General features: G+C 44.6%; 1 protein-coding gene across 4 annotated transcripts; it reads left to right on the forward strand.

Moving 5' to 3' along the window:
- The first annotated feature begins 235 nt into the window (after window positions 1–235).
- On the forward strand, window positions 236–12,522 carry Znf275 (zinc finger protein 275). Of its 4 annotated transcripts, XM_038316622.1 has the most exons (6): window positions 236–364; window positions 2,468–2,544; window positions 8,617–8,708; window positions 9,155–9,269; window positions 10,310–10,411; window positions 11,202–12,522. In XM_038316622.1, the coding sequence occupies exons 2-6, from the start codon at window positions 2,517–2,519 to the stop codon at window positions 12,362–12,364; spliced, it is 1,500 nt and encodes a 499-aa protein (XP_038172550.1). In that variant the 5' UTR covers window positions 236–364; window positions 2,468–2,516; the 3' UTR covers window positions 12,365–12,522. The 4 variants fall into 4 exon arrangements, with proteins under 4 accessions (XP_038172550.1, XP_038172554.1, XP_038172551.1 ...); XM_038316626.1 differs by lacking the exon at window positions 8,617–8,708; XM_038316623.1 differs by lacking the exon at window positions 236–364 and having other exon boundaries at window positions 373–2,544.
- The last annotated feature ends 3,191 nt before the right edge of the window (window positions 12,523–15,713 follow it).

Consider the following 15,713-nt stretch of genomic DNA (forward strand, 5'->3'; position numbering starts at 1 on the left):
TTACATTCTTTTCATGCTTTTTATCTCATTACCCAGGGTCCATGCATTTTGCTCTCCCATTCTCACCTACCCCACCTCCTTTCCTTACCCCGCCCCAGACACGCCCCCATCCTTCCCACCCCTTTTCACGCCAATGGTAGCGGACAGGCCGGGCGGGACCGAGGCCAGGGCGGGGCTTCACTCTCAGTACCCCAGGCGGTCCCCCACCCTCCACCCCCAACACCCAGGCTCCGGAAACGCGCCACCGAGCTGCAGGGCTCCGCCAGGCGCTGGCGGCCCCTTGGCGCTTCCTGCCACGCCGGGCCTTCTTGCACAGCGCCAGCTCCGCTTCTGCGAGGGCCCAGAGTCAGGCGCTGCGGGCCGGGTGAGCGTGCAGACCCCGAGAGGGACGTGCAACTCGAGTGATCGTGAGAGATGTGCGCGATCAAGGATGTGCGGCCCAAAAGAGCATGAGGGGCGGTGGGAGGATGTGCTTGGGGGCCTGAGTGAGTGCGTGGACCGCGGGAGAATATGCGGGGGAGGAGGCGTCTCGCAGAGAGGAGAGCTGCTCCGCCTTGGGGCAAGCCAGGGGCCGAAGGGGACAGGTCTCCGGTGGTGCGTGAGCATGGAAAGGCCCTGAGGCCTTCTCGTGCAGGGTTGGGGGCAGCGGTCAAAGGCGGGAAATGCGGATGTGTTGAGGTCTGTGCTGCTCTTTGGAGGATGCTAAGAATTGGGAACCAGTCAGGAGCTGGGGGTGGAACCCCACAACCCCCATCGACGTGGAGGCCGCAGGGATTGGCGCAGTGGGGGAATGGATGTGAAGAGACTTTTTCCCAGAATGGGGGAGGGGGTTGCACCTCTGGGGCCCAGAAGAAGGTTCTGGCTTGGGGATACCTACCTTTCCATTTGAGTGGGGGTTGTGTGAGAATAATGGGAGCAGGTATGTTGCCTGCTGCAGAGAGCTGAGGGTGCAGAAGGGACTGCTTGCTGGATGAAGAGAGCTTCTACTACTGTGGCCTTCCTGGGAGCCACATTTTCTGGCGCCACTCCATCGCCCCCTTCTCCTAAACTCCTTTGCTGGTTCCTGCAGTCTGTATTTGGTGATTAATTACATGTCATTTAACACACGCGAGTACTCCTACTTGCCTGCTGCCCAAAGCCGATAGTCCTTTTCAGCGCCCCCCTCATTCCTGGCCCTCTTCCCAGAGGGCTCACCCTGTACCAGCTGACTCTCTAGCCAGCCTTGGACTCAGAGGCAGGCAGCCCGCTCCGGTCTCCTTGGTCAGTAGAACATTTCCTTCTTAACCTCACCCTCTACATTTTCCTTTAGGAGACAATTTCGTATAGGACCAGTTAAATAGCACTTCTCCTAGGTAGGACCACTTGCTTTCTCCCTTCTCCCTTCTCCCATTGGGCCTTGTTATAGAAACAACATTCACAGTGTCTGACATCGTCTGGTCCATTGCCCCAAAGTGGTCCTAGACCTGGATTTAGAATTCCATGGCACAGTGATTTCTAGCCTTCTGTCAGTGATAGACCCTTTAGAAAATCTGCTAAAAAGTGAGTTCTCTTGCCTGAGGTCTGACCACCAGCACAGCTTCAGAAGGAAGCTCCTGGATGGGAAAACAGTCTGATGAGACATGAGGGAACCTCCAAATTCTAAACAGCCCCAATGTCTACATGTTGAAAGACGCCAATTCCATGACACCCACCCAGACCTGCTGCTCTACCACTAGACTTTTCATAAGCCTAGCTTCTAACACAATGATTCAGCCTTCTAAAACTGTCTGGGTTCTTTGGGTGACCTGGGGCAGCTGTATAGTGATTCACCATATCCCCAGTTTGGAATATTTTATATCTGGACAGTGTAGCATCAGTGATTCTATACTTACAATTTATTTTGATTTTTAGAAAGATGTCAGTGCATATTTTTGGAGAAATGGGAACATAAATCTTTCCTCAATTAAACACAACAAACAATACAAAATCCCCTTATGGTCTACCTTCTGGTTTTTTATAGAATGGAATAAAGAGGGAATCCTAAACAGAAAGACAGGTGCCCAGACAATGTGAGAGAGAAAACAGATGCCTTCCCACCCACACATACAGACAAAAGATAACACAGGCACAAATAGCCCAAGAGAAACAGACTTTCCTGATAAGACAGCCATCACTTTTGGCCTTTTAGGAGTCTCTGCTTTTGAGTAGCAGCCAAATTTCACAGTACAAGATGGGCCTATGAGCCTCTTGCCCACCTCCTGGCCTGCCAGGTTCATTTGGGAACATAAATGTCAGGCGCACCTGTAGCCCCAGGGCCCACTCAGTAGGACTTGCACCCTGGATTCACTGAAGCACATCCAGGCCTTGGCAGTGCCGGTTCAGTTACACAGCTTGTCCTGCCCTTGAGCACTCGTTTCCAAAGGACAGGTTCCTGGAAGGTGCACACATGAGCCTGCCTCTGTTCACCTGAGTTCTTTCAATCCAACAGGTGAGACCATCCCTGCTGGACTAATCTCTTGGAACTGGTCTAAAACAAGATGAATCATCCCTGTGTGTCTCTTTTGGGTAAGTCTAGGTGTTTGCAGAATGTGTCTGCTATGAAGACGTGTTTGGGTTCCGGAAGCTCATATATGCTAGTCTTGATGAACTACTTAGCCAGAAACAATTCTGGCAATCTTAGACACAGTGCCAAGCAAAGAGGTTGCCTGGCAAGGAAAATGGGGAGACCAGGGAATCACTGTGTGGGAGAGGGAGCTGAAAGCACCCATTAAAACCGGGTCTCTTTCGAGTGTTCACAACCTTGAAACACATTTGCCCTGGCCCTAAAGGGAACTGAACAGTTAAATTATGTGCTGTCTTCTAGCTTGGTTTTCTGGTGGTGTGATAAAACACCTGATCAAAAGCAACTAAGAGAGAAAAGGGTTTATTGGGCTTGAGGGAAGCCAGGACAGAAAGCATGGTGGAGCACTACTGACCTGCTCCTGGTTCTCTACTTAGCTAGGCTTTTTATACAGCTCGGGCTCTGCTGCCCAAGGACGGGCCCTTCCAACATCAACTATCAACCAGGAAAATCTCTCTTAAACATGGCCACAGTACATTTTGATTGATGGGTCTTAGTTGAGTGACTTTGCTGCTGCTTCCTGCCCTGCTGCCACAGAAAGATAATGCCTGTCCAGGGAAATATAAAAGACACCAAATTATTCACCAGTTTTTATGATATAAGTTGTTTTATTTCTGTGTTGAATTCAACTCTCAATTTCTGTTCTTTCGGGTAAAAATACAGTGATTATTTTGGGTCTCTTAACATTTGTAGTTCCATGCAATAAATTCAAATAATTTGCTTAGGTAAAACTTACTTTATGGCTGAATAACACTTTATTGTGTCTTATACCGTATTCTATTTATCTGTTGTTGGATACTCAGGCTACTTATATGAATAATACTGCAGTAAACACATACGTGGAAGTATCAATGACTATACATTAACACATTTTTTAAAAATGTGCATATTGTTCTGAAGCGAGATTTGTTCAGCACGTGAGGCCTGCTGTTCTAGAATTCACAGTTGGTCAGCCCCACAATGAACACTAACACTATTGGTGTGTGTGGTTTCTCGCAGCAGCCATGGACTTGGCTAGACCCAACATGAAGTTTGCAGTTGACCTTGACAAAGCCTTTGTGCTCTGGCCTTTGTGTCCCATGGAAAGAAAGACAGTTTTGTTTGCCTTGAAAGTCTGTTTTTCTGTGGCAATTCCCCCAGCTTCCTTTCCCACTTACTAGTATGCTGTAGAAAATTGTTTAGGATTCAGGGTATGCTTTTCTATCCTGAGTAAAAGTGTCTTATGTTCAAGGTTAGTGTTGCCCTCCACGTCCATTGGGTGCACTCCAATGACTTTCATGTTCTATATGGAATTGCTTGGACCTTGATCGCCAAAGATCCATTTCAGAAGGCAATGGACACCTGTGCTTGTCACTGTTGTCATAGCATCCAGCTTCTTTTCTGGATTAAATTCCACCATTTTAAAGTGGAATAGTTGTACAACACAGAGACTAAGTGATCCAGTTGTCTTCAGGATCGGTGGTTGCTTTAATTTTAAACACAGCATGGATTCATGTCTATTATCATTTTTAAGGATTTTCCTATACCTAGGATAAACCTTTCCTGCTACACTTAGCTAATTGCATAGAGTTTTACTTACTTTTGTGAAAGCAGGGCCCACCTTTTCCCTCTTGTTTTCATGAGTACCTTTTAAATTATGTCTGTGTGGTCAGGGGCTCTGTTATTGTGGGTGGGTGGCAGTCACATAGCCACCAGGAGCTAACGTGCTTTCAAGCCAAATCCCTAGGGTGAACTAGTACAGGAAGGGCTGCTTCTATTGCTATATAGGAAGAAAAATTAACAGTTCTTTTAGAGTTGTAGCTCCATGGTTTTAACAGTTAATCTTGCCAGTTAAGAAAAAACACTTCAATGGGATTAGTTCCATTAAAGGTGTGTGTGTGTGTGTGTGTGTGTGTGTGTGTGTCTGAGTGTGTGTGTAATAGGAAAAGCATAATGTATTTATGCAGTGAGGCTCTGCAATGGCATAATGATAGTTTCGTTTAAAGGTAGCTGTGAAACATATATCTACATCATGCCATGTCTTACATGTTGCCAGGAGCTGCTACAGACACTGGGAATTTAGGGATAGCCAATGGAGAGAAGGTACTGTCCTGTTGGATCAGATTTTCTTTTTCTTTTTTTTTTTCTTTTTTTTTTTTTTTTTTTTGGTTTTTCGAGACAGGGTTTCTCTGCAGCTTTTTTAGAGCCTATCCTGGAGCTAGCTCTTGTAGACCAGGCTGGTCTCGAACTCACAGAGATCCGCCTGCCTCTGCCTCCCGAGTGCCGGGATTAAAGGCGTGCGCCACCACCGCCCGGCTCAGATTTTCTTTTTCTGAGAGAAACAAGCTACTTCAAAGGAGAATTTTTCATTAGTGAAAATGTTTGGAAGAAACTGCCAGGGCTGGAGAATAAAGAGGTTTTAAGGAAGTGACATTTGCATTAAGGCCTGAATTATTAGAAGAAACCTCCTACGATAACAGATGGTATTCTTGGCAGGTTCACAGGCTTTGAGGGCCACAACCTTGGCATCCGTATATCTGCATGAAGGTCAGTGTGTCTGAATTGGTTGATTTTGAAGGGGGAGGGGGCAGGATATGCATTTGTGCTCTAGACCAAAGCTTATTACTGGCTTGAAGGCAAGAAAAGGTTTATACTAGACCCTCTTTTTCCAGAAGTACATACATGATGTGATGTCCCATTTCATTTGAAGTGAGTTGTTTTTAAAAACAAAATCATTTATAAATTTATGATCAGTTCATTGTGTTTGTTTAAGAAGCCCAAATCAGAAGAATCTATTAAGGCAGAGGATCACTGCTTTGGTGACACTGGGACAAAGAGAGGGTTTGTCCACTGAATATCTCTTCATGAACTCACACATTTGGATAAACACTTTTGCTAAGCAGTTAGCTAAAAATGCGTAGGAGGGCTTGCAAGGACTTTTGGGTGACATTAGACCTTCTGCCCATATCTTTCTGTAAAGCTGATAGCTTAAGGAAATGGTTCCAAGAAGGCTGTGCCTAGCCTTTCTGGTCACTCCCCCTTCACAGACTGCTGACAGATTTCCACTAGTCCTCTTTGTTTTACTGCATATGGGTATCCTAAGAAATGCTGATCTTTTTATATGACCTCAAGGGCCATTCTTCTGCGGTCTCCGCCCTGTTCTCGAGCATGCTGAACGTCTGTCTTATCCCACATTTACCTGCCAAAGGCTATCTAATATCAATAATTTCTGATATCAAGAAATTCAGCTTGATGTCTAAAAAGCCACACATTAAAGAAACTGAAAATGTGTCATTCCAGACCTTATCTCTTTCCTTCGTAGCTACACAAACATTGAATCAATGTGCTTATTCTAGCTCCAGGTCAGACTCAATGTTTTCCTTTTTTCTATGAAAATGTGACTATGTGTGTATTTGTTTTCTCTGCTTTCTTTCTCCTTCTTGGGTTTTCAGTCAAATGTTATCCCTACCTGTATCTTCACATTTTTGTAATGTGCTGCATGTTATCCTAGTCTGGCTACCTGTTGATTTTTATATGAAACCTTTCACGTTTTCTTCTTGCTCTGAGTTCTAGGACCTTTCAGTAGAATTTTCAGAACTCTGAGCCAGCCTGGTCATTTACCTTCTCCCCACATACTTTTTTTTGTGTATTGAGATTAGACTCTTCCTATTGGTTACAGTATACTATTTTCTGTGCTTTTGCTTTTAACATGTCTGTGTCCTTAACACTTTTTTAGACAGTATGCACTCTTCTTTCTTAATACATTCTAACAATCTGTACCTTCTAATTGAAGTGTGTAGTCCATCATTTAGCTTAATGATCTGTGTTTAAGTTTCCTGTCCTGCTATGTATTTCCATTTGTCCCATCTCTTCTCTTCCCCTTTTTCTTAGATGTTTAGCAACTGCATTTTCTTGAAATGATCAGTTAAATTTCAAAGATTTTGAAATGCAGATGAAAGTTTTATGTTTCCCTATGCCTTTACATTCTTTGTGTATTTCTAAATCTGATTCCATTTTCTTTCACCTGAATGTTTTCTTTTAGTATATTCTATGGTACAGAGCTGCTAATGACAAATTGTATAAATGTTGGCTTTTGTATAAAATATTTATCCTTCATTTTTGATTAATTTTTTCTGACTATAAAATTTTATAAGACTTAATTGCTTTCTTTCTTTTGCATCATTTCTTTCCTCCAGCTACTTTTAAGAGTTTTCTCTTACCATTTTTAGAACTTGAATTATAATGGTAGCTCTCTCTCTGGCTTTATTTAGATAACAGTTGTTGCCATGTCTTCATGTTTTCCACTGTTTCTTATCAAATCTACTAATGACACCCAGTGAAATTTTTAATTTTATATACATTTATCTGCAAAAATTTCATTTGGTTCTTTTTATTTTATATCTTCTGATTCTCCCCATGTCCTTGTTTTTCTTTCAGTGCTGGGGCATAGTTAAATTATCATTTTCTTTATCTATTAGTTCTATTCATTTCTGGATGCTTCTATTGACTGATTATTCTCTTTACTGTTGGTGACATATTTTGTGTTTCTTGGCAGTTCAATTTTTATTGGGAATTACATGTTGTAATGATTAGTTTGTTGAGTGTCTAGACTTTGAGGGTTATAAGTAGTTATTTGTAGGTCACTTTGATGTCACTGGGGCCAATATTAAGATTTATAAGGCAGATCTTTTGTAGTTTGGACTTTAAGGATAGACAAATCTTACCATTACACCATGGTCCCTCTGTATTGGCCTCTGAATGTCCCTGGGAATCATAAAGACTCTATGTGAGTTGGTAAGATCTTGAACACCTTTGTGTGTCTTGGGAACTGTTCACCTTACAGTCCTGGGGAGTTTCATTCAGTACTTGTAGTCAGAAAAGATTCAAGGGAAGCCTTCCCACTTCTTCTTCCTACATAGCACAGTGCTTTCTGAACTCTGCTCTGCAACTTCCCTCTTCCCCTGCCACCCTGAATGCTAGCCTGTGAAGCTTCTGTTGAGGTTGCTAAGCTCTGTTCATTTGATTTCACCCCTCCTACACTCTCACTCTGGACATCGCTACCAAGCAGGGCACTAAACTGATGACAAGACTTGCCTTATTTGTTTCTCTGGCAGTCTTGATCCTGATCTTCCTACTACCCTGGTATTAAAAACTGTTGTTGAACACAGGTTTGTAACTTGTTACTCTACCATGGCTATACGTGTGGACATTTTCATTTCCCCCTTCGAAGATGCCATAGTTAAGTCTTTCTGAGTACCTGGGGTTTTGTTGTCCTTCAGTTAAGGCTAAAATGCTTCCTTTTCACTTAATTGTGAGTTGTATTGAGTGACATCAGAATGTGGAGGAAAAGGTCACACACATACATACATACACATGTGATGTTTTCTTTACCAATGTAGTGTTTGAATAACTTTTCTTAGAAGTACTTTTCTCCAAGTATTTTTTCAACTTCCTATTTTATTGAATAACATAAGAGTTCTTCATGGTTCTCTCCCAATGACTTATTATACTAGGGTCTACTTTTAAAGGCCCCACTGCTAGTCAAGAAGTTCAGGTTCTTGCTCTTTGTCATCTCTCTTCCTTTCTGTGGCCTCATCAGTTTCAAGTATCCATGAAAGGACCCCTTATCTCTGAGTCAGTTTTCTGGTACTTTCTTTAGTGTGCTTCCTCCCTTTATAGTATGAGTATTGACTTCACCCAGGCTTACTTTAGGGAAACTCTGTAATCAGCCAGTCTCTGGCAGCTAGTCTTCCTGCCAGTAGCTCTCTGTAGCTATCTCTGACTCTGCCTAGGCTAGCATTTGTTTGTCTTATCTTGCCCCCCTCTGGCCTACCTATATTAATTCCTTCCCAGCCTACTTTCCTGCTGTTTCATATATGTTTTCTCAGGCACACTCATGCTCTGCCTTGTCATTCTGCCCCGCCTGAAAGAGAAGACTCTGTAAGATTTAAAACTACAAAATAGGATGTCACTAATGCCATCCCAGGGGACCAAGAAACAGGGCTGTTGTTACTCACAGCTTTTTTCACTTTCCTTAGCTCCACCTGTTCCCCAAGGTCTTGCCCTTCCCCAAGACGGAGCCCCAGGAAACCAGGTCCTGGCAGTCCCTCTTGAGATGCCGGAGGCCCAGGTGAGCTGTGCTTCCCTCTTGCCTTGCTTGAGATTTTGTCACTGCTCCCTGATTTTGGCCTCAGCCTTTGCTTCTTGCCCAGCATGACTTGCGGCAGAGTGTGAGCCCTGGCTACTGCCTTCTTTCCTGTCCTCTGCTTCTCTCCCACAGGCTGCCAAAGAATGGATGCCCAGTGTGCTTATGATGCCCATTGTATATGTGAGAGAGCTAAGTCTGTGTCCTTTGGGAAGACAATGGGAGTCCCATGCTAGACAACCCAGGTCTCATTGTGCTTGATCATGTTTTCTTTCTAGGACTCCTTGGGATTGTGGTTAGAGCTCCACATTAGTAACATACACTGATGTAAATATTTCAGGCCCTATCTTCTTGCCCCCGACATCACTGGTGCCACCCTTCATTATTACAGAATTAGGTTAAAGGACTGACTATCAATGGATTTATTTCAGGACTTGGTGTCATTTGATGTTGTACCGTGGTACCTCACAGAACAAGACTGGCTGAGTCTGAGTCTGAACTCGGAGCAGCAGGCAGTGGCATATTCTAGGACTGTGACCTCCATTGGTAAGGATGTTCCCAGAGCTTCTCAGACTCACCATTTACTGAAAGTTGAGCTGAGGATACATGGCCACCCACACACAATTTCACTTTGCTCTTCCTTATTGAGAAAGAACACTCAACAACAGCTCCCCCAACTCCTCATGGCATGGAAAAATCTCTCCATTCCCATCTTTCATTTGAAGGACATTAGAACAGTAGTCAGTGAAATGGCTGAGCAAGTAAAAGTTCTTGCCACAGAAGCCTGCTGACCTCAGTTCTATCCCCAGAAGTAGGAGGAGACAATCAATTTGTGCAAGTTGTCCTCTGACTTCCACAAGCGCACCATGGTATAAACATTCCCACATAGTCACACACACACTAAAAAAATAAATGTAAAAATAAAAATTAGAGCAAACCTGTCATAATTTAGAATACTTTTGAAATGTAATACATTGTCTTCAAATAAAAAACATATCAAACATTAAATTGATCAGAACAATACTAGATCTTAACCATAAGGCTGAGATGACAAATTATACTAATATATACAAATAAATGCAATATATATTGTATATATAGTATATATGTACTATATAATATAGTATATTGAACATACACATACACACATAAATTATACCAATCATATGGCCAGTTAATTGAAGGTTATTGTTGAGAGCTCTTGTTTATCCATTAGGTATTTGCATGGGGTGGGGGATTTTTGAAGAAGGAACAGTTAAGAGTTTGGTTTAAGTGTTGTAGAGGTCTGGGAAGAGCATGACATTCAGCAGTGGGGTATTGGGGTGGCTCAGTGGACAAGGGGCTAAGTTCATGTGGCCAAGATGCTAACTACTGTTTTTCTGGGACCTCTGCTGAGGGCCCAGAGCCTGCCTCCTTAGAGTCCCTGGAAGGAGCTGGTACTTGGGAAGTGCATTTGAACTGCATGTGTGACTTATATAATAAAGTCACAAAGAGCCCAGCCCAGGATATTTGGAGGGGATCTCCTTTGACAGCTCTTCCCCTGTTCCTTCATGCTGATATCACCAGCTGCCTTCTTCCCTTAACAGGAGTTCCTGTTGTGAGTCCTGCTTTGGTATCTTACCTGTCACAAGGACAAGTTCTGTTGGTATCAGATCCATCCTTCAACACAGATCACACTAAGCACCCTGGTGAGCATAAAGGGAACATGAAGAAGCATGAGGAAAGTTGGGAGAAGGGTACAGATTTGGGTTGCGTGGGGCTGCTGAGCTCTTAGGGTTGATGTTTCCAACTCAGGAAGACCAGCTAAGTGTAGTGAGGAGCCGAACAGGCCTGCTTTTCATCCTGCCTGGCTCCCGCATAGCTAGCTTAGCCCCGGAAATAACAACACACAAACTGTATTCATTTAAACACTGCCTGGCCCATTAGTTTCAGCCTCTTATTAGCTAATTCTCACATCTTGCTTCATTTAGTAATGTGTGTAGCACCACAAGGTGGTGGCTTACCGGGAAAGATTCAGCGTGTATGACTTGGCAGCTGGCTCCATGACGTCTGTCCCAGAGAGGAGAGGCATCTGCCTCACTCCCAGCATCCTATTCTGTCTACTCCACCCACCTATGTTCTGACCTATCAGGCCAAGCAGTTTCTTTATTAATTAACCAATGAAATCATCAGATAGATAGAAGACACACCTACATCAGCTAAGATTGTGGAGTCTAGGATTAGTGTTAAGAGGTCCCCTGAAGCTCTGGTAATAAGGTGTGACTGTACCCTTGCTAAAAGCAAAGGCATCTTCACAGCTCCTTTGATAAGCAATGTCCACAATCAGGACTCCCCCACATTTCCCTCTGGTGCTTGCTTCTGCTAGCTTACAGGCACTTGCTGGTTCTCAGCAGTTGTGGGAGAGGGGTTTATCAACAAAGGAAAGTAACCTTTTTCCTGGGCCCTCTGTAAACTGTTGTGTGTCATTTATCATTGTAGAAAACTCCACTGTGACCTCCCACCAGAAGATGGCTGAAGAAGCCCAGCTGCAAGAGATGGCGTCCACGAGCTCCCCGAGGGCCAATGACCCCGGCGCTGAGGTCAAACAGAATGGGGACTCTGAGGGAAGGGGAGGGAGCCCACAAAGTCTGCCCATAGAACACCATTTTGCATGTAAAGAGTGTGGGGACACCTTCCGCCTTAAAGTGCTCCTTGTTCAGCACCAGAGGGTTCACAGTGAGGAGAAGGGCTGGGAGTGTGGCGATTGCGGGAAGGTCTTCAGGGGGGTGTCAGAATTTAATGAGCACAGGAAGAGCCACGCAGCTGTGGCCACTCAGCCCCGGCCTGGCCCCAGTCGGGCTCTGGAAGATGCCTTGGAAAAGAGGGAGCAAATGGAGAGGGAGGCAAAGCCCTTTGAGTGTGAGGAGTGCGGGAAAAGGTTTAAGAAGAACGCAGGCCTTAGTCAGCACCTGAGGGTGCACAGCAGAGAGATGCCCTTTGATTGTGAGGAGTGTGGGCAGTTCTTCAAAGCCAACACCAACCTCTTTCGACATCAGAAGCTCCACAGTTCGGAAAAGCCCTTTGCGTGCAAGGCGTGCAGCAGGGATTTCCTGGACCGCCAGGAACTACTCAAGCACCAGAGGATGCACACGGGCCACCTGCCCTTCGACTGCGACGACTGCGGCAAGTCCTTCCGTGGTGTCAACGGCCTGGCAGAGCACCAGCGCATCCACAGCGGCGCCAAACCCTACGGCTGTCCTCACTGCGGCAAGATGTTCCGGAGGAGCTCAGAGCTCACCAAGCACCGGAGGATCCACACGGGTGAGAAGCCCTATGAGTGCACCCAGTGCGGCAAGGCCTTCCGCCAGAGCTCCAGCCTGCTGGAGCACACTCGCATCCACAGTGATGAGCGGCCTTACGCCTGTGGCGAGTGCGGCAAGGCATTCAGGGGGCCTTCTGACCTCATCAAGCACCGGCGCATCCACAGCGGACTGAAACCCTATGAGTGCGACAAGTGTGGCAAGGCATTCAGGAGGAGCTCAGGCCTGAGCCGCCACAGGCGGATCCACAGCGCTGACAGGAGCTGTGAGTGCAGCGAGTGTGGTCGTGTGTTCAAGAGGCACTCAGCACTGCAGAAGCACCAGCCCTCCCATCACCAGTAGACACTGCCCTGGGACCTGTAGCAGGGGTCCACGGAGGCCGTAGCCCAGTCAAAGGAGATGAACAGTTTTGTAGCGCTTCTATCTATTTTGTTGTGTGAGAGGTTGAAATGATTTGTACTGCCACCAGCAATTTATAAATGTTCATGTTTCCCACTAGACCTATTGAGGGTGACCTTTACCATTTTAACATAGCTTGCCTACTTTTCCTTGCAGAAAATACCATCAAGGTATTTTAATCTTCATATCCAGAATGAGAAGAAAAAAATCTGCATATGGGGGTCTAAGTAGGGAGCTGGGGGGTCCTTGCGAAGCTCTACCCCTGAGGGAAATTCAATGGCATCAGTATGATGAGGCACCTTTCTTGAAAGGAAAATTGCCCCGAGGTTTTGGTCTACTTGAATTTATAAAATTTTAGGGATTGTAAATAGATCAAATAGCATAATATTTAATTTATTAATTTAGTTATACATACATATTGTAAATCACATTATATGGACTAATATATTAATTTAGAGAATACTCTTTTTCACCGTACTCCATTTGTTTCTAACTCTTGATGTTCATTTTTGACCTCACCAACATGGGAGCCTGTTTGAGTCATCAGCCACCTCTGTTTGTGGTGTGGTAGCACTGTGACAATCCCTGCATGAGGCTCTCACCAGAAGTTTCCTCCAAGCCATAAGAACATATTCATATAACATTAGAACCATTACTTTGTGTTTTTAAATTAGTACTGTACCTACAACATAGCCACATAAAGTGGTGCTTTCCCAAATGGCCTTTTAAAGGGACTTTTTTTGGGGGAGGGGGGAATAGCACTCCTAGTAAAACTTAGTGAGCTAGAGATAAACCTTTTTTGGCATCTCATTTAGCTAAGCCAATTTAATCCACTGACCCCTATGAACATCAAAAACAAACATCAGGTGAGGTTTATCCTCACATGGTATCATCTTGTTCAACATAAAGTGAGAGAGCACCCCCAAATGAGAAGGTCATCTTCAGGACTTAAAGGTAAAGTGACATCTCCTTCTTGGAAGATCCTCATCTCATATCAGCCTTCAGTTTGCAGCTGTGAAGTGGGGAGCAGTCACAGTCCCTACCTCCTAAGGTTCTCAAGGAGTGTGCCTTGCTTGCAAGAACATTGCCCGGCAAGGAGGTCTGCTCAGTGAAGGTCACTTGCTGGCATCCGGCAGCTCATTAGTATCAGAGACAAGGATGGACCCCTCAGGCCTCCTGACTACTAGTCTCATCTTTCATGCAACGATTTCAATACTATTTTCATTTTCTTGCATGCACGTTATCCATTCATCTCCTTTGACTAGTTATCAAGTTACTTTTGGATATATGGATTTAGTGCTTCTTTCTATATCAATTGGGGTGTTATTTTCCAATTTTTATTGATTTGCCTTTTTTTTAGTATTTTTATTACATTTTTGTTGTATAGGCTTTGGATTATTTTTACATATCCTTGAATTCTTTTTTGTCTGTTAACTCATGACTTTCATTGCTTCAGTACTTAGATATGATGATATTTTCTTCGAGAATTTACTTACAAAAGAAAAGTTGAATCCCCTGCCCACTGAGAAAATGAACATACGAAGTGGGCAGGCTAGATGGGAGTGGGCCAGAGACATAGAAGACTCACCTGACTGGTGATGTTATGTGACCTCCATCCTCCTCCCAGCAAATGACTCTGGAATGAAAGAGATCAGTTTTGTGGCTTCTACTTTGGGCAACTAGGATGAGAAATTTGCCCGTGTGTGTGGCATCACGTCCTGCAACCACATCTAAGAGGCCTGGAGAGAAACAGCTGTGTTCCTCCAGTAGCCTGTAAGCCGTGCCACAGAAGCTGAGTACCAGGTCTAGTCCAGGACTTGGAATAGCCATACCCAAGAGGGGCAATAAAGCAGGATCAGAGGGCAAGAAGCCATTCTGACAGATCATGTAACACAAAAATCAAAACTGATCCCCCTGCAGTTAGGCCATTGCTGTGGGCATCCCCATTCAGGAGAAACAGCAGGTGAGGAAGATAGCCACACCAAGGTTGAGCCTGAGTGTCTGGTTGTGTCCTGAGGGGTGTTGGAGGGCCAGAAAATGTGTTCTTATGGCAGCCTAGTGAGGGATATTGTGTTCTCCAAGGGGCACAGCCTGGAAAGGCTCCCAACTACATTCTGGGAAGCAAGTCTGACTGACAATGACCTCCATGATCTTGGCCAGGAGGGCTTCTCTAATGTCCCCAGGCCACCACAGTGGCCCTTTGGGGCTTCTCCAGACTATAGGCTCAGTTCTGGTGGTTTCTTGTGAATTGGTCTGGACCCACTTCTATTTCTGATTACTTTTCTCATAGTGAGCTGTTGGGATGTGTTTTGTACAGCTATCGTTGGGTAAGGAATGTTGACATCTACAAGGGGGCAAATCTGGCACCTTGAAGGAATGCCGTTTCTTGCTCATTCGCTCATCATTTGTCAAGGTTGGCGAAAGATCTTATTGAAGTCTAGAGTAGCACTAACTCAGAAGGTAGCAGAGTGGTCATTGCCCAGGGCATGTCATAGAGCATGGTATCTCTTCACATCCCTTCCTGCCCTCTTATACTCTTTTCTGTTTGGTTTCTGTAATTTTTTTCTCAAATCCTTTTTTTAGATTCAAAACTAAAAACCAGTGTCTTTTCCGTGACTATTATTGGATCACCTTTTAAATGATGTTGGCAGTGAGATCCCCACTCTCTCTCCAAACGCAACCAGTGTGTGGCTTTAACATGTGGCCACACACATAGTTGCATCCTTTGCCTTGGGTAATGTGGATCCTCTAGGTGTAGTGTTTTGTCCCATGCAAATGTGACCAAGCTTCTTGCAGTGTGTGCTTGTCTATGCATCCGTGTATCTACCTCATTGCACTTTTCTTTCTAAGCACATGTATTCTTGAAAGGGGATGGAGAGCAGCTAGAATCCTGGCTCCCATTAGAGAGGTGGCTCCATCTCTTTACCATATTAAGAGAAAAATCCTCCATGACTTTTGTTAGTTTTAAATACTTGCTGAATTTTTTAAAAAAGCAAATGTTTACCATATTGCTGCTTATGATTAACTATATCAATTAGTTGAATCATACCCACTCTTGGATTTATATAGTAATCCCCACCAGATCAGTGTGGGCATCTTTCTCCCATGATATTGCATTCTCTGTGCTTGATTTGTGTGCTTGAAGTGGCATGACACCTGACCTGCCTGCAGTCCTGGGCTGTGGCCCTGTTGTGTGCCACATGACTTGCCACCCCACTTCTGGACCACATTAATTAAACCAACCCCAGACACCTGACCCAAAGGCAGCAACCTTAGTAGTCAGACCTAACTG

Source organism: Arvicola amphibius, chromosome X (assembly GCF_903992535.2).
Source record: "Arvicola amphibius chromosome X, mArvAmp1.2, whole genome shotgun sequence".
Taxonomy (NCBI): domain Eukaryota; kingdom Metazoa; phylum Chordata; class Mammalia; order Rodentia; family Cricetidae; genus Arvicola; species Arvicola amphibius.

Coding starts and splice junctions, on each gene's coding strand:
- Znf275 (XM_038316622.1), top strand. CDS start 2,517: ATGAATCATCCCTGTGTGTCTCTTTTGG. Junction 9,270..10,309: donor TAGGACTGTGACCTCCATTG/GTAAGGATGTTC, acceptor TTCCCTTAACAG/GAGTTCCTGTTGTGAGTCCT. Junction 10,412..11,201: donor AGATCACACTAAGCACCCTG/GTGAGCATAAAG, acceptor TTATCATTGTAG/AAAACTCCACTGTGACCTCC.